General features: G+C 37.4%; 2 protein-coding genes across 11 annotated transcripts in view; both read left to right on the forward strand.

Annotated features, from left to right (window-relative positions):
* Positions 1 to 11,690, forward strand: part of wu:fb13g09 (ATP-binding cassette sub-family C member 5) — a 54,585-nt gene extending 42,895 nt beyond the window's left edge. For all 3 annotated transcript variants that reach the window (XM_067385006.1, XM_067385005.1, XM_067385007.1), the window contains 9 exons: positions 441 to 569; positions 2,776 to 2,962; positions 3,095 to 3,184; positions 3,536 to 3,728; positions 3,816 to 3,975; positions 5,260 to 5,338; positions 5,421 to 5,534; positions 9,548 to 9,712; positions 10,482 to 11,690. In XM_067385006.1, coding sequence (XP_067241107.1) covers positions 441 to 569; positions 2,776 to 2,962; positions 3,095 to 3,184; positions 3,536 to 3,728; positions 3,816 to 3,975; positions 5,260 to 5,338; positions 5,421 to 5,534; positions 9,548 to 9,712; positions 10,482 to 10,583 — 1,219 coding nt within the window. In that variant the 3' untranslated portion in view covers positions 10,584 to 11,690. The remainder of the gene's footprint in view (positions 1 to 440; positions 570 to 2,775; positions 2,963 to 3,094; positions 3,185 to 3,535; positions 3,729 to 3,815; positions 3,976 to 5,259; positions 5,339 to 5,420; positions 5,535 to 9,547; positions 9,713 to 10,481) is intronic.
* Positions 11,691 to 13,188: 1,498 nt separating this feature from the next.
* med12 (mediator complex subunit 12) overlaps positions 13,189 to 25,538 on the forward strand; it is a 47,938-nt gene continuing 35,588 nt past the window's right edge. For 5 of the 8 annotated variants that reach the window (XR_010895128.1, XM_067385011.1, XM_067385012.1 and 2 more), the window contains exons 1-16: positions 13,189 to 13,392; positions 15,316 to 15,420; positions 15,509 to 15,700; positions 15,833 to 15,992; positions 16,143 to 16,318; positions 17,593 to 17,703; positions 19,564 to 19,836; positions 19,919 to 20,065; positions 20,143 to 20,242; positions 20,354 to 20,490; positions 21,686 to 21,817; positions 21,911 to 22,037; positions 22,150 to 22,379; positions 22,463 to 22,522; positions 22,627 to 22,803; positions 25,389 to 25,533. Coding sequence is in view for 7 of the 8 variants with exons in the window: in XM_067385011.1 (XP_067241112.1) it covers positions 13,291 to 13,392; positions 15,316 to 15,420; positions 15,509 to 15,700; positions 15,833 to 15,992; positions 16,143 to 16,318; positions 17,593 to 17,703; positions 19,564 to 19,836; positions 19,919 to 20,065; positions 20,143 to 20,242; positions 20,354 to 20,490; positions 21,686 to 21,817; positions 21,911 to 22,037; positions 22,150 to 22,379; positions 22,463 to 22,522; positions 22,627 to 22,803; positions 25,389 to 25,533 (2,374 nt within the window). In the remaining variant the exon portion in view is untranslated. The remainder of the gene's footprint in view (positions 13,393 to 15,315; positions 15,421 to 15,508; positions 15,701 to 15,832; positions 15,993 to 16,142; positions 16,319 to 17,592; positions 17,704 to 19,563; positions 19,837 to 19,918; positions 20,066 to 20,142; positions 20,243 to 20,353; positions 20,491 to 21,685; positions 21,818 to 21,910; positions 22,038 to 22,149; positions 22,380 to 22,462; positions 22,523 to 22,626; positions 22,804 to 25,388; positions 25,534 to 25,538) is intronic. The other 3 variants (XM_067385014.1, XM_067385015.1, XM_067385009.1) reach the window with 1 other exon arrangement.

Here is a 25,538-nt window from a genome sequence, read left to right on the forward strand (position 1 = left end):
GAAAAGTATGATTCATTACTAACATTATTCACAAGCTATGCCTTTTTATATTTATGCACTTACAAGCTGGCTTTTCATCAGTAATGGCCTCACACTGCAGATAGACTCTGCTGTCCTGCCCGTGTTAGCGCTGACGTGTGACAGGCCTCATAAAGCCCCGTATAAATCAGTTCAGAAGCCAGAAATGACTGCAGCTCAGCCAGGAAGATCCCCTCAGTCTCACCGTTATTGTCCCCTGTGGGCCTCCATCTCATAAGCCACTAACCTGTCACATCACAGGCAGCTCTGTGAGCCACACAGATAAGCAGATGAGATGAGCCAGAGCTTTGATCAAAACTCAGCCGTATATCGCTGCTCATATTCTGGGTGACTTTTTGTCAGGGACTGAAAAATATATATATATATAAATGTACTTTTCCAATTGTCCTTTTTACCCAAAGGGTTCTCATTCGTGAGCTGAAGCGCCTGGAAAATATCAGCCAATCCCCTTTCACCTCTCATATCACCAGCAGTCTACAAGGACTGTCCACTATCTATGCTTACGGCAGGGGTGCTGACTTCATACACAGGTAATATTCAGAACAACAAAATGCCCTGCATGACTTTGCAGAACTTTTCACTGAAGCGCTGAAGTTACGCTGGGGAAACTTTATTTGAGGTCTGCATGCACCGTGAACCCAGAAAGTATTCTCAAAGTTCAAAAAGTAGATTTAATACTGCTCTCAAATGTCATTGCATTAGATAATAATGAACAATACCAAACCTAGTGCCATTTATTTTAAAGAAAGATGGCACATGTACACTTTTCAAGAAAAATATATATATATTTTTTAAGCTTTATCAAATAAAATATAATTAATCAAGAATTACCTTCATAATGCATTATATGTTTACATTTATTATACGATGTAATGCATAATTAAAGTAATCTTGCCTTTGACCATCAATATTTTTTCAGTACAAATAATTGTAACCATAATATTATGCTTGCTCGACCAAGACCACTCAAATTTGAGGAATGTAACTAACTATTTTGTATTGTAACTAAGGTTAAAATTATGAAAGAATGTATTTAATGAATGCATATATACACCATCTTTCAAATGTTTGAAGATTTTGTAATTATTATTATTTAAGAAATTAATACTTTTCAGCAAGGATGCATTAAATCAATCAAAAGTGACAGTAAAGATTATTATAATGTTACAAAACATTTTTATTTCAAATAAATGCTTTTGAACTTTCTATTCATTAACCGCTTCCACTATATTTTGGATTTCCGCCTGAATTTGACCAAAGTCCCTTTAAGACAAGTCATTTCACTCGGCGGCCATCTTTGAAACGCCTCTCGGGCATCATGCAGCTCCTATCTCTTTGAATGGGGAAACATCAGATTCTCCAAAACTGTTCGTCAACCTTACGATTAAATTTCATATTTGAAATCACCAATGAAATCTAACTACAACCGACTCATAAATTTAGTTTCTAAACGTTCGAATCATGACAAAAAACTGTATTTTTTTCAGGCTGGATCAAGCTAATGCGCATGCGCAGACCTAAATGCGCGTCTCTTCGGAGTCTGACTGTTTCTATAGAAACCGGTAATTCTAACGGCCGCTGAAGTGACACGATGACTTTACCAGTCGCGATTGGCTCTTGGCTTTAGAAGGCGGGACTTATTCCGCCATATAGCGCGTTACACTTTCTCCCATTCAAAACAATACGAGTGACACGTCTTGTGTTATTCTAGTCTTTGATTTGACATAAAGGGGTGGTTGATTATGATTTCACTTTTTTAACTTTAGTTAGTGTGTAATGTTGCTGTATGAACATAAATAACATCTGCAAAGTTACGACACTCAAAGTTCAATGCAAAGGAGATATTTTCTTTTTTAGAATTTGCTGTTTAAGGAAATTACCTTCATAATGCATTATATTCTTACATTTATTATACTATATAATGCATAATTAAAGTAATCTTGCCTTATACCATCAATATGTTTTCAGTACAAATAATTGTAACCATAATATTATGCTTGCTCGACCAAGACCACTCAAATTTGAGGAATGTAATAACTATTTTGTATCTACAACAAACAGCTGGTAGGGACTACAACAAGCTTCTTCCTGGATTAGTGACATCACTAACCCTAAAATTTGCTTAAACCCCGCCCCAGAGAACGTGCAAAAAAGGGGGCGGGGCCACGTTGGGCTGCTTTAGAGAAGAGGAAGAGTTGTTGTTGTTGTCAATTCAACGCTGGATTTGCACAAAAGATTAACATGACGGCACATGCTAGACGATGAGTTGAATCAACTACATCAATTTATCCACTAACCATTCAGAAACGTCTAAAAGTTGTAACTTCTTCCTGAGTCTCTCCATCAGTGTCGACTCCGGTTTGAACAATGTAAGGCTGAACACTTTCCTCATTTTGTCTGCGTGAGATTCTCCAGCTTTGTTGTTGTTGAGCTGTTAAAGCTCCGCCCTCTTCTGAAAAGGGGGCGGGAGCAGCAGCTCATTTGCATTTAAAGGGACACACAAAAAAATTTTGAAAGAAATGATCAAATTTGATAAATGATCTGTGGGGTATTTTGAGCTGAAACTTCACAGACACATTCTGGAGACACCAGAGACTTATATTGCATCTTGTGAAAAGGGCAACTTCTTTCAAAAACATTAAAATCTGACCACAGACTTTGTATGTGTATTTATAAGATCCAATGTATGTTTGAATAAATGAGGTTTTTGGCTGAATATCTGTTCTGTTCCACCAGGAATCAAGCCCTGCTTGACACAAACCAAGCGTGTTACTATCTGTTCAGCTGTGCAATGCGATGGCTGGCTGTGCGTCTGGATCTTATCAGTATTTCTCTCATCACCACTATAGCCCTCCTCATCGTCTTCATGCACGGCCACATTCCCCCTGCCTACGCGGGCCTGGCCATCTCCTACGCCGTACAGGTGCGCTGCTCTCACATCCGAGTGGGGAATGAGTTGCACGGGAAGCTTGTAGGGCAGGACCGTTACTTAACATTGCTTGCTATTGCTCCTAATTGTTATTCATTGTCCATTTTCTTTCCTTCCCATATTCAGCTGACTGGCCTGTTTCAGTTCACCGTGAGGCTCCTTTCTGAAACCGAAGCCCGATTTACATCAGTGGAGCGGATCAATCATTACATAAAGGTAGAAGCATCTGTGACACATGCATGCTGGTTGTGTCAATGGCAAATAGAAAGGGACAGACCGTTTGTTATTCAATTGACAGCGCACCCAAGACAACAGCTCTCAGCGGTCAGTGCGCTGCATAGTAAGCCTGCTATATCCCGCTCAGCGGGCTTCATGGGATGCGTTAATTGCCAGCCAGAACATCATAGCATATGACACAGCTTGTTTCAGGAAGCTCTTATCAAAGCAGAACAGTACAGCTGTCTTAGCTGCCGCCCAAGTGGCGGAGAGCATTTTACAGTGATTAATGAAGCCAATAACTGAGTTCTGAAGCACAAAGTATGATCACTATGTCATTTATTTACTCAGAACCTGGAAAGCGAAGGTCCTCGACAGATCACCGGATCCTCCGCTTCTGCTTCCAGCTGGCCGGCGAACGGACGAATCACCTTCCAGAATGTACAAATGCGATATCGGGATGATCTTCCTCTGGTTCTGAAGAATATCTCCTTTAGCGTTCTTCCAGAGGAGACCATAGGGATAGTTGGCAGAACGGGCTCAGGTACTCACTTTTTTTATCCTATCTGTACTGCGGGTCATATTAATGGTGGAGGAAATAGATTGTGACACAGGTTGGTTGTTTCTTCAGGGAAATCTTCACTGGGCGTCGCACTCTTCAGACTAGCGGAGCTCAGCTGTGGATCAATCATCATTGATGATGTCAACATCGCTCACATTGGTCTGGAGGACTTGAGGAGCAAGCTGTCAGTCATCCCCCAAGAGCCGGTTCTTTTCATTGGTACTGTCAGGTACGGTCCACATCACTTTACCAAGACTAGCCATGTGCTATCAGCTCCTGAGGTCAAAATGATGCAGTTCACTTCTGTAATGTGATGTATAGAACTTCATTGTGAAAGTTTATCCATCTGGAATTGATCAGATTGTGAAAAAAGTGGGTGTTGCATACCAGAATGGAGTGACCCAAAACAAAGTGACCCGTAAATGTGACCCGTGCTGAAAAAAATTGTTGGAATGCGCATGGGTTAATTTCGAGCTACAGGCAAAACAAGTGAAAAATCATGTAAATTTTGGTCAAAATTGAGGTTTTCACAAAAATTAGTTCATTAAGCTTTCGTCTAGCGATCTCAATGCTCCAAATACCAATTAAACATCTAAAAGTATCTTTGTTTGTATGTTTTCTGAGAGGAGTACCTTTTCTTCGACTATGAAAAATGCAGTTTTTCTCTGCTTGCTTCTCAACAACTGGTGTTCCTCTCAGCACAAGTTTAGTATCGTTTTAAAGCACAGCGTTCCAACTTTGTGAATATTCATTGTGGATTCTCAATGGCATGAGTCTGAAAGAAATGAAATGTGATTTTCAAACTCATGCTGATGTAAACAAAATGAACTTACTTGCACTGACTGACAGATCTGAAGTGCGCGCCTCAGACAGCACATGATCCCGATAAACACTTATACACAGAATTACAGTATTTCTTGGCGAGTATTTACACAAACATTATCTGTTATGTCTTAAATGAACATTTGGTTAATTGTTGGAGAAAAACATCTGATGTGTAACATTAAATTAGATCCGTGTGATACAGTAGGTCTTAATATATAGACTGCCTGTTTCATTATTTTTAATCAAACAATTGTGAAATATATATATATATATATATATATATATATATATATATATATATATATATATATATATATATATATATATATATATATATTATATAGATATGGGTTTTGACTTAGTTTATACCAATTTTTGTGGAATTACCAGGGATTTTAAGGTGATAATGTGATTTTAAGGATTTTGGTAATCTGTTTTGAAACCTTCAGAAAACTTGATTTTTCTGTAGCTCAGTCCTTTTTTGTCCAATCCCAACAAATCATTTTGAAGGTTTTATTGATGGAATAACAATAACTCATTTTGGAAAATTTGCTCATTGTGACTCATTTTGCCAGCACGGGTCACAAATTTTGATTTTGTGTATTTTGGAATAGCATGCACTTAAAGAATCGCGTGCAGTCAGTTTATGTTGACCGTGTAGACTAAGTTGACTAAATCTCAACAACAGATCAAATCTGGATCCTTGGGATCAATATACAGATGCACAGATCTGGGACGCACTGGAGAAAACGCACATTAAGGACATGGTGAGTAAGGAATGATTTTCCAAAGGCAAATGACTTTGAGTAGCTGTGCTTTAAAGGCTGTCATGTGTTGATTTGGTTTCAGGTTAGCAGGTTGACTAATTCACTGCATTCAGAGGTGATGGATAATGGAGAGAACTTCTCAGTGGGAGAGAGACAACTACTATGTGTGGCCAGAGCTCTTCTGAGACACAGCAAGGTAACTGTTAAGATCAGAAACACTCTCGAATGCTGCTTCTCAGCTCTGCTCTTTAACAACCCATTGGAAATTAAGCAAACAAACATGCTTAGTTTAAACTTGAAATGTATTAATGCCTTCAGCATTATTCAATGCGTTGATGTAATTTCTACTGAAACAGGAAGACAGGGCAGGACATGTCGAACAGCTTCTCCACCTTTTTATAATAGCGTTTCGCTTATATCACAGCTCGGCCAGAGCTGTTGAGGTTGTTAAAGCCTCAGTTTCCTCCTCATCTCGAACCGTTTCTCCTCCATATCGCTTTAAATTATATCATTCTGTGCAGAATTCAGATATGTCCGATATGTTTTGTGGTCTGTGGCGACTCGCGGATATGATCCGCTCTGTGCTCTTGTGTCTCTGGACTGGAGCAGACTGTGTGTGCGCTGCGGCGGTTCGCGTGACACTAACGTGAAACCAGATTCGCCCCAATGGAAGGCATATTTACACTGTCTGAATCTTTGATTGATTTTTTGAAAGTTTGATTGATAAATGTGAATTTTGTCATTGTTTTGGAGCACACTAGCTTATAGATAACAGTAAGACTCACATATTCATACTAAAACTTCATTTTTGATTTCATGAGGACTTTAAGATTACCAAGAACTATATTGTGATAATCTGTGGTGATATGTTCTTATAACCACCATTTTGTTACAAAACATATTGTGGTCGGCTCAAACATTTGAACCAATATCAAATGAACCAATATTTTATTGTGTGGTGGCACACATGCACCCAAAAATGTCATCATTTACTCACCCTCAAGTTTTGACAGAATGTTGTCAACCAAACAGTTTTGGTTCCCAATGATTTCCATTGTATTTTTCGTACCTGTAATGGAAGTCAGTGGGAACCAAAACTGTTGACAACATTCTTCAAAATATGAGTCATACAAGTCATACATACGACCTGAGGGTGAGTAAATGATGACTGAAGATGTTAAAGAACTGCTTTTCTCCTTTAAAAGGGTTGATGCTTTTCCTGAATTAAAGTTGTTCAGTCGGTTCACAGTTTATCATCCAGTTATGTTATGCTGCCTGTGTTCATTTAATTGCACAAAACCATCTACACTTTTAATGTAGTTTTGTTATCATGGATGACCATAGTTACAATTTTATCCCCCTTTAAAATTGTTAATCCCTAACTCTATTTGATTATATGGTAAGCTGTATATTATTTGCATCATTGTTTTTCTTCTGCTGTTGAGAAGCACTGATCTAAAATTCTGGTGAATCCCCAGCTGTTGAAAAATAATGGCTAAACATTGCCACCACATGGCAGACCGTAAATGACTATTGCAAGTGTAAAATCATATCCAATCTTTTCTTTTTGTTTTTAAACTGGCTGATAAGATGTGCAGAGATAGCAGAATGGGACATGATGTAACTAGAGAACAGTTCACATGAAGCAAACGTCCCCACAGGACATACAAGCAGTTTGTTCACTTAGATAAATAATGCTCTTCAGGGACAATTTATACCAACCTTTTTGAGTCCAAGGCCACAACATTATTAGAAGAACTTATTTTAATCTATGAGTTCTCCTTGTTTTACTAAGTCACTAAAATAATTACGTGACTCTTACAGTCGTTCGTGATTTACTGGATGAGGATTAGTCTTAATATTTTCACTCAAAATTTCTTCTTTGCAAACAGCGATGGTGTTTTTGTGAACAAAGCCTGACTGGAGGCAGAAAATGACAGTTCTGCAGTAGCAGGGCCCATTTTAACAATCTAAGTGCATGCCGCAGGTACACTTAGGGCGTGTCTTAATGAGTCATGGGTGTGTTTTGGGGCGTAACGTGCAATAAACCAATCAGAGTGTTATCTCCCATTCCCTTTAAAAGACAGCTGCGCTTGCATCATGGTGGATTCGCTATTTACATGGCAGAATATAGACACCCTCAACCTGACAAGTCACGTGTGTATTGCCAAGATTGATCAAATAATTAGTCAATTTCATTCGTCATTACTGCAAATAGGTCATTCTGATACATGCAATGACTGTCCATTATGACATGTAGATGTAGACAATAATAATTCTTTACATTGTAATCCTTATAATTTTAATATTTGGCATGTTTGTGTGCTGCTGTCCCTGTGTGTGTAACAAGCATGTTGTGCACCTGCCTATAGGCGCATATTACTAACACACCGTTTAAATAACAATTATTTGACTTTAGAGCAGGTTTTTGTTGGTCAATGCCGCATTCGTTTTCAGTTGCCTCAAAATAGCAACACGCCAACAATGCACCTGAACACACCTCGTTTTCAGAATTGTGAGACATACTCGTTATTTTCATAGTCTTTTTTCCTCAGAATTGCGAGTTTATATCCCGCAACTCTGACTTTTTTTTCCCGCAGTATTGATTTAAAGGTGCCATCGAATGTTTTTTTTTTTACAAGATGTAATATAAGTCTAAAGTGTCCCCTGAACGTGTCTGTGCTCAAAATACCCCATAGATTTTTTTTAATGAATTTTTTTAACTGCCTATTTTGGAGCATAATTAGAAATGCGCTGATTCAGGGCTGCTGGCCCTTTAATTGCTCATACTCTCCGCCCCCGGAGCTCGCGCTTGCCTTGAAAAGTGCATAAACAAAGTTCACACAGCTAATATAACCCTCAAAATGGATCTTTACAAAGTGTTTGTCATGCATACTGCATGCATGCGTTGGATTATGTGAGTATTGTATACTGTTATATTGTTTACATTTGATTCTGAATGAATTTGAGGCTGTGCTCCGTGGCTAACGGCTAATGCTACACTGTTGGAGAGATTTATAAAGAATGAAGTTGTGTTTATGCATTATACAGACTGCACGTTTAAAAATGAAAATAGCGACGGCTCTTGTCTCTGTGAATACAGTATTAACCGATGGTAACTTTAACCACATTTAACAGTACATTAGCAACATGCTAACGAAACATTTAGAAAGACAATTTACAAATATCACAAAAAAATTCATGTTATCATGGATCATGTCAGTTATTATTGCTCCATCTGCCATTTTTCACTATTGTTCTTGCTTGCTTACCTAGTCTGATGATTCAGCTGTGCACAGATCCAGACGTTAATACTGGCTGCCCTTGTGTAATGCCTTGAACATGAGCTGGCATATGCAAATATTGGGGTAGTACATATTAATGATCCGGACTGTTACGTAACAGTCAGTGTTATGTTGAGATTCGCCTGTTCTTCGGAGGTCTTTTAAACAAATGAGATTTATATAAGAAGGAGGAAACAATGGAGTTTGAGACTCACTGTATGTCATTTCCATGTACTGAACTCTTGTTATTCAACTATGCCAAGGTAAATTCAATTTGTAATTCTAGGGCACCTTTAAATGCCCAAACTGTGAGATATAAACATTCAAATGCAAGGAAAAAAAGTCAGAATTGTGAGATAAAAATGTTATATAAGCTGTGCTTAAAAGTTATCTATGCAAAAATGTAATAGGTTTAAATATTATTTCATGCTGTAACTGTTATGTATGCATGTCCCCTATGAACTGCATATGTGAATATTATGTAGACTTACTGTTTACATCAAATTCATGCTTTAATAGTAGATTGCATGTTTCATCAGTCCAGTCCAACATAAACTTTTGCATTTAGCTTCAAATGCGACACTATTCTATAAAAATTAAGACTATATTGTTTGCATTCCGTTTCTGACATCCAAAAGCCCCACAAATCTCTTTTCTGTGGATTTTGCCCACTTTGCTCTACTTGTTACCACTGTTTTTCTGCCAGCACTATGCACGCAGCTGCAAGTGACATTATATGGTCTATACTGTATGTCCTGCCCAAACTTTCTGATTTAATCAGACATACGGAAAGAAAACTGTACAGTATGTGTTTATCTAACCATTTCATGGTGTTGAAATGAAAAAGAAAAGAGAAACAATTGTCCATTAAAAATATTTTGATTATACACAGAACTTGTATGTGATCTTGTGATGTGTGTTTCAGATCCTACTCTTAGATGAGGCAACAGCTGCTATTGACACAGAGACAGACCGCCTCATACAGGACACGATTCGCCAATCTTTCAGCGGCTGCACCACTCTCGTGATTGCCCATCGTCTCAACACTGTGCTGAACTGTGACAGGATCATGGTCCTGGACCAGGGGCAGGTGGGTCTCCACTTTCACCTGCTGTTGCTTTAATGATACAGTGATGATCTAATGGTATCTGGAGGGTTTTAATTGTCTAGTGTAAGTGAATGTGTTCATAGTTAAAGGATTAGTTCACTTGAGAATTCAAATTTCCTGATAATTTACTCACTCCCATGTCCTTTCCAACGTGATTACGTACAGAGCAGTGCAAGATGTGCATTTGTGGTTAAAAAGTATATTTTTGCATTTTTTTTTTAGAAAATGACCAATGGTTTCTTTAGATAAGACTCTTATTCCTCGTCTGGGATCATGTAGAGCTCTTTGAAGCTGCACTGAAACTGACATTTGGACCTTCAACCCTTTGAACCCCAGTGAAGTCCACTATATGGAGAAAATCCTGGAATGTTTTCCTCAAAAACCTTCATTCCTTTTCGACTGAAGAAAGAAAGACTTGAACATCTTAGATGAGAAATTTGAATTCTGAAGTGAACTAATCCTTTAATATGATAATCAACTCCAAAGGTTCAGTCTTCAGTCTCAAATTAGATAAATGTCTTAACTCATAATAGTGTTAAACTTTCAGTATACAGAGAGATGGAAAGTCGTCAAAAACATTAACATATGCAATTAAATGTTTAACAGTGTCATGTTTTGAAAGTGTTAATCTGATGGATTCTCTTTACTTGTAGAAAAGCTGTCATTTGTTTAGAGATTGCACTTAGTTTGATATTTTGCCTAGATATATAGGCTACATTAAGTTATGTTCATCTTTTCATCTTTGAAATAGATTTTGGAGTTCGACACCCCTTCAAACTTGCTGGCCAATGAAAACTCATGTTTTCACGCCATGATGGAGGCAGCAGAAGAAACTCTCACCCGTAAGAACTAAGCGGGCGCCGAACAGACGGCGGACGCACCTTCAGAGGGACGACTGACCCTCCAACCTGCTGAGAAGATTTATACCAGATGCAGATTAAAAACCCTTGAAGCTGCTGAAACTGAGATTTTCTGTTTGTTCTTTATACTTTAATAAGATAATGACAACAATGTTGTCGCACACTGAGAGATTTTGAGTTCGTACACTATATGATGTCATGAAGGAGAGCTTTCCAATGGAAACATTCATGCTGATGGCACTTTATTTGTGTTCATGTCTGAATAATCCTGACTCCTGCGGTCAGTCCGAACTAGTGTTGATTGAGTGCTTTTCTCATACTGGACGTTCTTCTGCCTGTGTTTGGTAGAAGTACATTTTGCACACTGATGAATGTCATTTATTCATCTTTCTTTTTCATCTATTTGCTGTAATTCTTGTTGGGCTCTATAAGTATGCAAGATACAGTATGTACTGAACATAAGGTAACCTATTCATCTGATGTTTTCATGCATATGAATCCAACCAAAGATGACGTTCAGATCAGTCACATATCAATCAATCATTCCAGAAATCAGCACAAAAAAAGAGAAACGTGTTTTATTTTCTTTATTTTTTTATTATTATTATTTGCTTTTGCTGTTGTCGTTACTCACACTGTGTAAGTTATGTGCCTCTGCTGTTATATATTTGGCAGATATCTGTCAAAAGCATTGTGCAATTAGTCTTTTAGAGAAGAAAATGTGCAATGTGAACTCATAATTTGTATTCTAAGTGCATATTTCTGTCTGATCGGTCATCAAAGAAAACCCCCCAAATATCTCTTATATTCTTGAGGAGTGCCTGTACATCTTCATATCAAGATTTCATTACACCATCTCTTCAGGAATGAATGACTGTATTTTCCAAGCTGAAAATTGCACATTTAGATACCTGAATTATGCAGGAATTTGAGTCTATAGGCCTTTGAGTGTATTTTTTTGTACTTTTATGCCACACCGTGCAGTATCTGTTTAGATATTCCTCTTGGAAATATCAAGATAAGAGAAATCAGTTCACAAGCTTAGATATGTTTATCATTAAGACGAGTTGCCTTGTTCTTTAAGATCCAGAGATTATAGTTTTGTGGTTGTTATAAAAATATTTTATTGAATAAAAGTATATTTATACTGCTTTGTGTGTGTGTAACCTTTGCCAGAGTTGAAGGATAAAGATTATTTTTTAAATTCCATGTAATTTTTTATTTAATTTTAAAGACTTTTTCTTAAAATATGATACTCTATAAAGACAAACGTTACATAAGTCATTCCATGAAACCGGTATGATTTGGATTTACACATTTTTAGATTTATTTTTTACCAAAATGTATTACTTTTCTGAACACCAACAACATTAATGACATATTTAACTTCCAGAAAAACATATTTTCCCATCTCAGGCATCAAATCCCTGTTATTATTGGTCATTATTTTAAGTTATGGACACTACAGGAGTTCTCGGAATATTATTATAAAATGCATTTGTGATCAAATCAACATTTTCCTATTAATCAGATTATAATTCAGTAATTGCAAATATAAAAGTTGCATAAAATCTCACACTTTTGCTACTAAAGCCTGAAATGGACACTTTCTGTGACAGAAACCTCATCATTTGTGATCAAAGGCTTAACTTCAGAATCTAAAAAAAACAAAAATCAGTATTCTTATAATTGCTCTGAACATTTCAGACAGAATTCAACTAACTTTAAATTACTTTTTCATAAACTTAACAAAAAAGAAAATAAAATAAAAATGTAGGTGTGACGGGGTTGAGATTTTTGGCCACTGCTCTAAATCTAGTGAATAAATGGAGAGCGCATGCCATGCATGATATTAAGAAATAATGAATAATGCTGAAATAACAAAGATCATTTTCACAAGTCTTTAATTGATGTAACGGGGTTGAGTTGTTAAGCTCAACAAACACAATTTCACAACATAATTTAGTTATAATTATTAAAGAAGGTGCTAACTTGCTCACAGTGTTGTTCAGAAGTCTTCTATGATGTCACGTCCTATTAATGTTGTCACATAAGTATTTTTATAGGGGGTGTATGGTTTGTGTGACGGGGTTACTGAGGTACAGAGCTAAATAATGTGATTTTAATGAATAATCATGAAAAAACATTAAAAAAGCAGATGGATTTTTATGGGAATGCCAAAATGAACACTTTTTTCTCATTTCATAGAAGGCCTTGAGGAACGTTACAAAATAGGTGGTGTCAACTGAAAAAAACAATGATTTCTAATATGAAGATCAAATGTTTTTAAACATCATTAAAGCAGACATTTCAATTAATACAATATATAATTAAAAAATATATATTTTGGTGTCCCAGAGGGACTCGTGTAATGACTCATATAAACATTGTATATTAATGATTTTATGATTCTCACTTAGGACTTTTATCATCCTAAACAATACATTTTCATTTGCCTGTTATAGTCACTCATCACAAACAAAACACGGGACAAAATAATCACAACGACGCTGCAGAAGCTCTTGACAGAACAAATGAAGTCCTTTTAATCGAATCTTATTTTGTTCTGGAGGGACTTTTATGTTGTCTTGTGTTTTCCCATCACTCTCGCCGGAGCGGAAGCATCGGTGAAGCTGCGGAGCTCTAGCCGCAACAGCAGCGCTCAGGATCGGCCACACACCGGGCTGACATGCCGCGGGGATGATGGCTGCCTTCGGCATTTTAAGCTACGAACACAGGCCTCTCAAACGGCCCAGACTCGGTCCTCCAGACGTCTATCCACAGGACCCGAAGCAAAAGGAGGTTAGGCGACTTTCCCTCTTCCTCAGTAGCCAAATTTAGCGTTTAAACGGTGAATTAAAGAGTGCTTTTCAGACGAGGCCCTGCCGTCAGCAAACGGCCAATAACAATGAACCCAACGGCTCGACTAGCTAAACAGAAAAAAACATAATTTATTGCCTCAAATGATTCTTTGGTTATTGTTGCAGATGATTAAAGAGACAAAATAACCATTTTATCGGTGAAACTTAGCTTTAAAAATGACGTGAGGATCTATATTTATCGAGCTTCTTATTTTAAGCCACTTTCATCGTCGCGGTGCCTTTTAAAAAGCGCGTCATATGAAATATATGACTGTTATTAAGCATCATCTTGTGTTTTTATAATAATTTGATAAGGATTTGCGATCGATAAACCTTTATTTAGGATGTAAACAATCCCAATAGCTTGTTTGTTGACAACTGCTCGTTGATTGAAGTGTTTATGGATGCGTTATAAAACATAGCGAGAGGTATCACTGGTTAATTAAGCATTTTGTATATTAATGATCTATGTATAAAAACTGATGTACGTGCTTGTGGTGCCTAAAATGCTGTCCATGTATCACAAACGCATTAAGACTATGTAGAAGACAGAAGCAAAATGGGAAGGAAAATATTTCATATATATATATATATATATATATATATATATATATATATATATATATATATATATATATTATACACTACAAGTCAAAAGTTTGGAAACATTACTGTTTTTAATATTTTTGAACAAAGTCTCTTATGCTCATTAAGGCTGCATTTATTTCATAATAAATACAGAAAAAAAAACAATAATATTGTGAAATATTATTACAATTTAAAATTATGGTATATGTATGTAATATACTTTAAAATATAATTTATTTCTGTGATGCAAAGCTGAATTTTCTGCATCATTACTCCAGTCTTCAGTGTCACATGATCCTTCAGAAATCATTCTAATATGCTTATTATCAATGTTGAAAACAGTTGTGCTGCTTAATATTTTTTGCAACCTGTGATACTTTTTTCAGGATTCATTGATGAATAAAAGGTTAAAAAGAACAGCATTTATTCAAAATATAAATCTTTTCTAACAATATAAATCTTTACTATCACTTTTTTATCAATTTAACACATCCGTGCTGAATAAAAGTATTAATTTCTTTCAAAAAAGAAAAAAAAGATTACTGACCCCAAACTTCTGAATGGTAGTGTATATTTTTACAAAAGATTTCTATTTTAAATAAATGCTGATATTTTTAAACTTTTTATTCATCAATGAATCCTGAAAAAGTATCACAGGTTATAAAATAATAGTAACTGTTTCCAACATTAATAATAAATCAGCATATTAAAATGATTTCTGAAGGATCATTTGACACTGAAGACTGGAGTAATGATGCTGAAAATTCAGCTTTGATCACAGAAATAAATGATATTTTAAAGTATATTAAAATAGAAAACCATAATTTTAAATTGTAGTAATTTTTACTGTATTTATTATTAAATAAATGCTGCCTTAATGAGCATAAGAGACTTCGTTCAAAAACATTAAAAATGGCAATGTTTCCAAACTTTTGACTGGTAGTGAGGAGAAAAAAAAAATACAAAATAAAAATATATATATATTTTCTATTTTTTATATATATATATATTATATATATATATATATATATATATATATATATATATATATATATATAATCACATTATATGGTGTGCATCATAAGTCTTTGCATGTGATCTCTTATGCTTGTGCCTGCAGAGTTTTCAGTCTGAATTCAGTTTGTGGTCTTGATGAATTTTGATCACTCATTAAGATGGAGGACAGATTAACTGGCGCTTGATTAACTCTCCTGCACACTGTAATGAGAATGAAATATGCATGTAAAAACCGAAACATCACTCTCTCGTTGTTTAGGATGAGTTAACAGCATTGAACGTCAAACAAGGATTTAACAACCAGCCAGCCGTTTCAGGCGATGAACATGGCAGCGCTAAAAATGTCAATTTCAACCCTTCAAAGGTAAGATTATCAATTTGCATGCATGCATTTTATTAGTCAAATCCTCATTCGTTTAAACTGGTGATTCCTGTTTCCTTCTGCTTCTCAGATCAGCTCAAACTTCAGCAGCATCATTGCAGAGAAGTTACGCTGCAACACATTTCCAGACACTGGGAAGAGGAAGCCGCAGGTTAACCAGAAGGATAATTTCTGGCTCGTCACAGCGAGGTCACAGAGCTCCATTAATAATTGGTTCACAGACTTGGCCGGGACCAAACCCCTTACTCAGCTTGCTAAAAAGGTTCGCTTTTGCCATGTTCCTTCTTCTAGATAACTAACATGTTGTAAACGGCACACAAACCTCACAGGAGGAGGTCAAACGCTCTTTTATCTTGAGTTTTGCATTAGTGTAATTGCTGTGTGTGCGCACTAGGTTCCTATCTTCAGCAAGAAAGAGGAAGTGTTTGGCTACCTTGCCAAGTACTCTGTGCCGGTGATGCGATCTGCTTGGATGATTAAAATGACGTGTGCGTATCACGCTGCCATAACTGAAACCAAGGTGAAGAAGAGGCACGTCATTGACCCCTGCATAGGTTAGTGCATCATCACATAGTAATTTGACTCTGTCAAACATGCAGCGCTGTCCTCGTTCAATTCTCGTAAGGAGATAAAATGTCCTCTTGTTGTGATGTGTAATTGGGCGTTGTTCTGCAGTGCCTCACTGGTTTTGTCTGGCTTTGTAGAATGGACTCAGATAATTACTAAATACCTGTGGGAGCAGCTGCAGAAGGTGGCAGAGTTTTACAGACAGTCTCCCAGCCAGGGCTGCGGGTCTCCTCTGCCCGCTCCTCCTGCCGAGGTGGAAACTGCGATGAAACAGTGGGAGTACAACGAGAAACTGGCCATGTTCATGTTTCAGGTAGGTGGGCCGTGTTTATTAAAGGGTTAGTTCACTCAAAAATGAAAATTCTGTCATTAATGACAGTCATTCCACACCCGTAAGACCTTCAGAACACAAATTAAGATATTTTTGAGGAAATCCATGAGCTTTATTAGCACTTTCAAGGCCCATAAAGGTAGTAAAGGCATCGTTGAAATAGTCCATGTGACTCCAACCTTAATGTTATGAAGCGACGAGAATACATTTTGTGCTCAAAATATTGAATAAAGTTGTTGTTTTTGTTTTATGTAGTCACATGGACTTTTTTTATCCGATAACCTTTCGGATTTCATCAAAAATAGGGCTGAAAATATCGATTTCTTGATTTTAATCTATTCTCATTTTTACGAACCATTATCGATTCTTAAATCCCAAGAATCGATTAGTCTAGTCTGTTTTCAGTTGATGAATGAGCAGAATATGTAGCGCCTCCCATCCAATAAATCGCAATAATCTTTGTGCTTTGTTACTTTTGATATGAAGCAAAGTCTCAGATTTCAAATGACGTCCATCTTATTATGAGATTCAAAAAATAAATACTGTTTAATGTGGCGTGACAGATCGCTTTAGCGACTCAGTTGAAGAGAAGCATGTGATCGTCCTCTCCTCTGCTTTAATACCAGTTTAATCTGATGGCTCAGTGAGGCCTGCATTGACAGCAAGATAATAACACTTTGAAATGTCAAAGTTCATGTGACTACAGTGGTTCAACATTAATGTTATGAAGCGACGAGAAAAAAACAAAATAACGACTTTATTCAACAATATCTAGTGTTGGACGATTTCAAAACACTGATTCATTAAGCTTTACGAATCTTTTGTTTCGAATCAGTGGTTCAGAGCATGCATCAAACTGCCAAAGTCACATGAACTATTGAAGTTTCAAAACACTTATGACGTAACGAAGCCTTGTTTACTGAAACCATGTGACTTTGGCAGTTTGATACAGTTTGATGTCAATGCAGGCCTAACTGAGCCATCGGATTTCATCAAAAATATCTTAATCTGTGCTCTGAAGATAAACAGACGGGTGCGCAATGACATGAGGGTTTTTAATTAATGACAGAATTTTCATTTTTGGGTGAACTAACCCTTTTAATATTAGTTACTAAAAATAACTAATGAATGATAGTGCATATATGATAGCCAGATGATATGTGCCGATTGTTGTTGAATAGAGCAAAAAATATGTGATGCAATTTTTTTTTTTTTTTTTTGTGGATGGGATTGTTTATTGTGTACATGTGTGATAGGATGGCATGTTGGACAGACATGAGTTTCTCACCTGGGTGCTGGAGTGTTTCGAGAAGATCAGACCTGGAGAGGACGAGCTCCTGCGACTGCTGCTGCCGCTCCTGTTACAGGTCAGTTAATGCAGCGTGACGAGTCGTGACTTCTGACACACAGTGCTCTCACTGCTCATATCCAGGCCTGCATAGAAGCTGTGGAACAGCCATCTTAAGTTCTACACATTCCCTGTCCCTATGCATTTGAATTGATTTCACATTTTGACTAATTTGATTATCCTTTCAGCTACCAATAAGAAGTTTATTGGTATATTTTGGTATGTTTGTTATTAGGGCTGGACGATATATGTAATCGATGAGATTATTTTGTTTGTTTGTTTTTTGTTCACTGACTTGACTATTAAAGGTGGGGTATTTTTTCCTAATGAAAGAGTGCTCTGACATAACAGCTCACTTTCAGCAGTTATATTATCTATGGTTCGTAACATTTCCTACAGATTTCTGCTCGTTTCTGCACAGTATCAGTACATTTGAATGCATTAATGAGAGAGCGATTGCGTGTGTGAATTAGTCATACCGTCTATTAATTGTGAAGCTGTGGGTTGTAAGTAGTTACTTCAAAAGAAGAAAAATAACTTCTAAGCTACTTTAGTTATAAATCACAGGACAGCATTGACAATGAATTTCTGCGCTCCTCTTTGTGCGCGCGATCTTCACGTGATGTTCTTGAATGGTGAAAAATTACTTGAATGTTCAAACATGCAAGCTTTCAAACATGCAAGTGAAAGTGATCTCGCTTCGGGGTTTGCACGCTGTTTTGACTCTACGTTTGAATTCGCCTCCGTGTTGCTTCCATGCCGCTGACTGGATGGGGTGGAGTTATGTGACTACTAGGGCTGCACAACAATTAATCGCTTGCAAAATAAAAGTCTGTGTTTACGTAATATATGTGTGTGTTCTGTGTATAATAATTATGTAAATTTAAAAATATATACATGTATAAATATACATATTTATATATATTTTATATTGCATATAAAGATAAATATTTTATATATAAATATAATTTTTTTCTTAAATATATACATGTATGTGCATGTATTTATATATATATATATATATATATACATAATTATTATACACCGAACACACACACATATTACGTAAACACAGATTTTATTGTGCAGCCCTAGTGATTACACACGTGCTAGTATGTTATTAAGGGGAAAATTTTAAAAGAATAAAAAAAATAAATAAATAACCGACATGGAAAATTGCGTCGGTTAGAGTTTCTGAATTTCAGTTTCGATTACTTTTTTCGATTACCGATTAATCGTTCAGCCCTATTTGTTGTTGTACATTGATGTAATATTATAGATTTTGTTTGTTGTTTCAAATGTTATATTTTTATAAATGTTTAACTTTTTTTACTTTTATTTATAAAAATGTCTATATAGTTTTTAAATTTTGGTTTTAGTTTATTTTAGTACTTCCACTTAAACTACAACAAAAAAATTAAAGAGATTGCCCTGGCAACCTGCTAAAATAAAATAAGTTTTGTATTTTTATATTTTATTTTCAGTTAATGTGTTTTTAATTTGTGTTTTTTTGTTGTTGTTGTTGTTTTAGTTATCGATAATAACCCTGATTTGACTGCAGTGGTTGTAATTCCTTGAGGAAATTTCCTATAAAATCTATAAAAATAGTCATTCCAAATTAAGTTTGAGTTTATATCAAAGACAGATTTCTTAGGGTTTTAATTTCATTGCATTTTAACCTAATTTGAACCCATTTTAATAAAAGTGTAGTACTTTCAGCTCAGTTTAATGCAATTTACCATATTTCAATTCATTTCACAGTACTCTGCAGATTTTTTTCTCTTAAAATCAATGCAAAAAACCCATAAAAGATTCTTGACATGGTAATTTTTCTGAATGGAGTGTGATTATTTTGACCTCTTGTCATTAATTCATTCAGTACTCGGGAGAGTTTGTGCAGTCAGCCTATTTATCTAGACGACTGGCGTATTTCTGCACACGCCGGCTCAATTTGCTGCTGAGCGATGGCAGTCTCGGTCCGGGCCCAGGCGGGCACCCGGCCCACGGCATTTCAGCACAGCAAGGAAACGCACTACCCCCCACCCCCACCTCCCAGCCTGCAGGGGGCAACCAGCCCCAGACCCCCTTCACAGACTTCTACATCTGCACCCAGCACAGGCCTGTGGTGTTTGGACTCAGCTGCATGTTGCAGGTACTGTCATATACGTCTCAGCTGCATTTCTCTTGATTCCTGTCTTTCAGTTTTTTTGACGTCACTGTTTGTCCCTCTGTAGAGTATCGTGTTGTGTTGCCCCAGCGCTCTGGTCTGGCACTACTCTCTGACAGATAGCCGTAATAAGACGGGCTCCCCGTTAGACCTCTTGCCAATCGCCCCCTCTAACCTGCCCATGCCGGGGGGCACCAGCACCTTTAACCAGCAGGTATGATTTCAGTACATGATCTGATCCTCTGGCACTTCATCAAGTGTGTTTGTCAAAAGGAATGTGATGTTTCTCAGGTTCGGGCCAAGGTGAGGGAGATTGAAGAGCAGATCAAAGAGAGAGGACAGGCTGTGGAGTTCCGCTGGTCTTTCGACAAGTGTCAGGAAACCACAGCAGGTGGGCGTGAATGAGGTCTTCGACATCTCCGTATGGACAGGACTTATTTCGTTTTGGTACAGCCTGTAAAATGTATGTATATATATATATATATATATATATGTCCTATAGGTTTCACCATTAGCCGGGTTCTGCATACATTGGAGGTTTTGGATAACCACAGCTTTGAGAAGTCTGACTTTAGCAATTCCCTGGATTCGCTGTATAACCGGATCTTTGGCTCGGGTCAGAGCAAAGATGGACACGAGGTAAAGACAACTGTGTTTTGATTTGTTTTTATGTGGTTCCACTGAACAACCTTCACTACAGATCAAAAATTGGGGTCAGTAAGAATGTCTTCCACTAAAAATATTGATAATAGTCAGAAATGTTTCTTGAGCAGCAATTCAGCATATTAGAATGATTTCTGAAGGATCATGTGACACTGAAATGATGGTGAAAATTCAGCTTTGATCACTGAAATAAATTACATTTTAAAATATTTTTAAAAAATAAAACAGTTGTTTTAAGTTGTAATAATATTTAAGTTTTTTGATCAAATAAATGTAGCCTTAATGAGCGCATGTCGGGATACATGCATCTGCGTCTGCCGTGTAAGCAGACAGATCGGATATTCACATCAATGCGGGTTGTATGTCATTGAAAAAGTGACTTTTTTTTAAACATTTCGCTGTACAGATGTATCTATAACAAATGAAACCTCTCTAGTTGACTAGCAGAGTATTCATTTTGTTCATTTGTGTTAAATAAAATGCAATCTGGCATGGAAACGTGTTGCTTGTGAAATCATGCCGAGTGCTCGTTGCTGCATGTTTTCAGTGACGGCGACTCGTGCACAGACCCGCTGTGGAGACTGCCTATTCGTTCCAGTGAATCCACAAAATAAAATGCACACAAACACGTCCCTGCCCTTGATATACCTTCACTGATGAACGCATTTGGTTTTGAGTAAAAAAAACTATACAAGGACCTCTTACATGCATAACAAACGTTCTACCGCCTGACCATTATTTCTCTCGCATGCATCCAGCGGATCTGTGTACATAATCACTATCATGAGGAATTTGTATGATATAATTATTTTGATGTAAGGATAAAACTGTTGCATTAAATATGTTTCTATGAATGTACTATTGAAATTGATTTCAGGATATCATAATGCTATTTTATGTTCGTTTCACCAAGTGTAGTGAAATGCAGATATTGGATACGGGTCAATTTTAAAAGATCTAGGTGGGTCGTCAAAAAAAAAGGAGTTAGTCAAAAAATAGGCCATCAAGACCTGCAGTGCAAATGCCAAATTATCTTGTAATGTGTGGCTGTCTTTAGATATTTCACTATATTTATTGTAATAATCATGGTATTAATGTGTAATAACAATGTAATACTAATTAAATAGCTCAGTTTGATGTTTAACATTGTGTAATGTGCTGGTAACTATAGATGAGTCCAGACGACGATGCAGTGGTGACCCTGCTGTGTGAGTGGGCTGTTTCCTGTAAAAGATCAGGGCCGCACAGAGCCATGGTGGTGGCCAAACTCCTGGAGAAGAGACAGACGGAGATTGAGGCAGAGGTGCTGCTGGGAACCAAATATTATTTTAAATTCTATAAATAGTTTCGTAATGTCCAACTGCATAGTTCTGACAGTTTCTGTATGTGTTTTCAGAGGTGTGGAGAGTCAGAGGTCGTAGATGAGAAAGGCTCTGTGTCATCAGGGTCTCTGTCTACTGCCACACTGCCTGTCTTCCAGGACGTCCTACTGCAGTTCCTGGACACTCAGGCCCCTGTGCTTAGTGAGTCAATATATCAGCGTCCATAGGGTTGTTTTTTAACTGCTTTAGGAATTAATTATACTTTTAAATGAAGTATAAATGAACTGAACCTTGTCTCTGTGTGTCTGTGAAGCTGAGCCCGGGAACGAGAGCGAGCGAGTGGAGTTCTCTAATCTCGTGCTACTCTTCTGTGAGCTCATCCGTCATGATGTCTTCTCACACAACATCTACATGTGCACCCTCATCTCCCGGGGTGACCTGGCCTCTGATTCCCATCTGCCCCGCCCACGTTCCCCCAGCGACGAGCCCTCTGACGAATCAGAGCGCAAAGACCAGGATGCGGGAAGCAGTGTTAAAATCGAGGCAAGTGGCTTATTTGTTTTTCAGTCATAGTGTAATAGAATTGGTTGCATTTAATCTTACTTCAATACTTTTTTTAATTTTAGGATACTGGTATGTCGGAGTCAATGGAGATGGATCACAACTCGAGCGCTAACTTTGACGAGGTTGTAGAGTGTTTCTCTACACATGTCTGTTTTGTAATAGTGATGGTACCTGATGTTTGCTAACCAAGGTCAATTATTAAATGCATCATTGTCTGACCCTTCAGCAGATGTTCTCTCCTCCAATGCACTGCGAGTCAAAGGGAAGCCCTTCCCCGGAGAAACCTGCATCAGAGCAGGAGAGCAAAAACACTGCCAAGGATAAGGGCATGGACCCGGCCTTCCCTCTGGTTTACGAGCAGCCTCGCCACATACAGTACGCCACCCACTTCCCCATTCCTCAGGTGAGCATGCACATATGTGAAAGAATTGCTAAAACAACAATGAAATAGTAATTTTTTAGTTATTCCTGCAGATTTTATTCTTGCACCCAAAGTGCGCACACATAAAGCCACCTCTCAGTACTAAATCGAGTTCTTTTTCACTGCTTATTGTGCTAAAACAGTCAAATACACACAAACTAATGTCAATGCTGTTTAAGTGAACGTAAACAGTTGAGAAAGAAAGCACATGTGTAATAGTATAATGGATCCGTGCGTCAGGTCTTAAAGTGACAGCAGCCTAATAAACCTGCTGCCAAATTATGAGATAATATTAAAAATATCTATATGGCAGGTTTTCCCCATGGTGTTTATGTAAAAATTGTGACCATTGAAAATGCTGAGTGTCTAGTAACTTTGGAAAACCACTAGCCAAAGTGGCTGGAGAGCAAAAAAGTTCATGTCAAGCCCTGAAAAGACACAAAATGTTACAAAAGATTTATATTTCAAATTAGCAATGTTCTTTTGAAAATTTATTCATCAAAGAATCCTGAAAAATATCTTGGTTTCCACAAAAATGAGAAGCATCAACACATCAACATTGATGATAATCAGAAATGTTTCTTGAGCATCAAATCATCATATTAGAATGATTTCTGAAGGATCATGTGACACTGAAGACTGGAGTAATGATGTTGAAAATTCAGTTTTTGCCATCACAGGAATAAATGACTTATTAAATAAAAATAGTAAACGGTTATTTTAAATTGTAATAATATTTCACAATATTACTGTTTTGTATGTTTGATCAAATAAACGCCTTGGAGGGTATAAGAGACTTCATTCAAAAACATAAAAAAATCTTACCGACCCCAAACATTCGATCAGTAATCAGGGTTTCCGCGGGGTCTTAAAAAGTCTTAAAAAGTCTAAAATTCTGAACTTTAAATTTAAGGCCTTAAAAAGTCTTAAAAACGGCCAGATTTTCATCAGAGGTCTTAAATTTCATTTAGTCACGTTTTAAATTTTTTTACCCATTTCCAGAAACGCTACCTGCTGAAAGTTATTACAAAGTAGCAAAAAAGTAGCGAGTCGTAGTTCTTTCTGGGGTATATTGGTGTTGGTATACGCGGTGATAAAACTACAAATCCCGTGATAAATGCAATACCTGCCCGCGAAATACGTCTGCGTCTACTCAGAGTTTGTTAAAGTTCGGCTACATGTGGATGGTGAAATGGGAAAGTGTACTTTCAACGAGACATGGCTAGATCACAGCGATTTCTGCTGTTGGTTACAAGCGGTACCCAGCTCCAGGTACGAGGCTCACTGCAAACTTTGCAAAAAAAAAAAAAAAAAAATCAGCTAGAGAGTCTGGGTGTGAAGCGGTGTAAAGGCGCTGGAGTCACACGACAGAGCGGAGAAACACAAGCTAGCCGCAAAATCCCTTCAGCGGACTCGGCCAATTAGCCTCACCACTGCCGTCGTCCTCCTCAATGCCTGGCCCCTCCGGTCTCCAGCGCAATAGCATCACAGCTCCGTCGAACAACCTTTGGGGTACTTTTTGAGCGACTGACACATCGAAAGCCGAGGTGATTTGTATACTGCACACGGTGACTAAACAAACACCACTCATTTAATAGCAACAGTGAGATTAGCGATCTCTTCCAAGTGATGTTCCCTGATTCAGTAATCGCGAAGTCGTTCTCTTGCGGGCCCAACAAGATCGCTTACGGCGAGATTTGGATTGGGGGAGTTTATAAAGAGGGAATTGATTCGTACTCTTACCGGGCCGTATGTCGTAACGTTCAGTGAAAGCCAAAATCAGACCAACAGGACCATTGTTCTGGAACAATGAAATAGTTTAGTCGATGTACCTGGGCTCACAGTTCACGGGACAGTGCGGGACACACACACACACACACACACACACATACACATACACATACATACATATATCAGATAATCCATGTTAGATAGATACTCTAATTATCCCGAGGTAAGTATCTATCTATCTAAAATGGATTATCTGGTGTGTGTGTGTGTGTGTGTGTGTGTGTGTGTGTGTGTGTGTGTGTGTGTGTGTGTGTGTGTGTGTGTGTGTGTGTGTGTGTGTGTGTGTGTGTGTGTGTGTGTGTGTGTGTGTGTGTGTGTGTGTGTGTGTGTGTGTGTGTGCGCGCTACATTGGTTGTTACATGGGTTGGAGTAGCCTGTTCAATCTTTATTAGGCTATTAATATGCTGTTTTGTAATGTAAATAAATAATGAGATGAAATCTATTCTATTTGAGGGCAAGTTTGTTTTAGCCTATTTTCATTTTGGGCCTAAGGTTTTTAAGGCATTTGGCACATTGATGTGTGTGGAAGGTTACTAATGTGATTGCTTTATCTGTAAATTAAATAAATGCTTTTTCAATGACTGAATTCATTGAAATAAACTGATTTTTTCAGAATTTCTTTGATTTTAATATTTTTTGGTAATGCGTCGTGTAGGTCTTAAATTTCAGTCTTTATGGTCTTAAAATGTCTTAAAAAGGTCTTAAATTTGACTTACTGAAACCTGCATAAACCCTGGTAATGTACATGACTAATATTCTAACTGATTGTTTTTCAGGAGGAGAGCGCGAGTCATGAGTGTAACCAGCGTCTGGTGGTTCTCTATGGAGTAGGCAAGCAGCGAGATGAAGCTCGCCACACCATCAAGAAGATCACCAAAGACATCCTGAAGGTTCTCAACCGCAAGAGCACAGCAGAGACAGGTGCG

The sequence above is a fragment of the Chanodichthys erythropterus genome, chromosome 1 (assembly GCF_024489055.1).
Source record: "Chanodichthys erythropterus isolate Z2021 chromosome 1, ASM2448905v1, whole genome shotgun sequence".
Taxonomy (NCBI): domain Eukaryota; kingdom Metazoa; phylum Chordata; class Actinopteri; order Cypriniformes; family Xenocyprididae; genus Chanodichthys; species Chanodichthys erythropterus.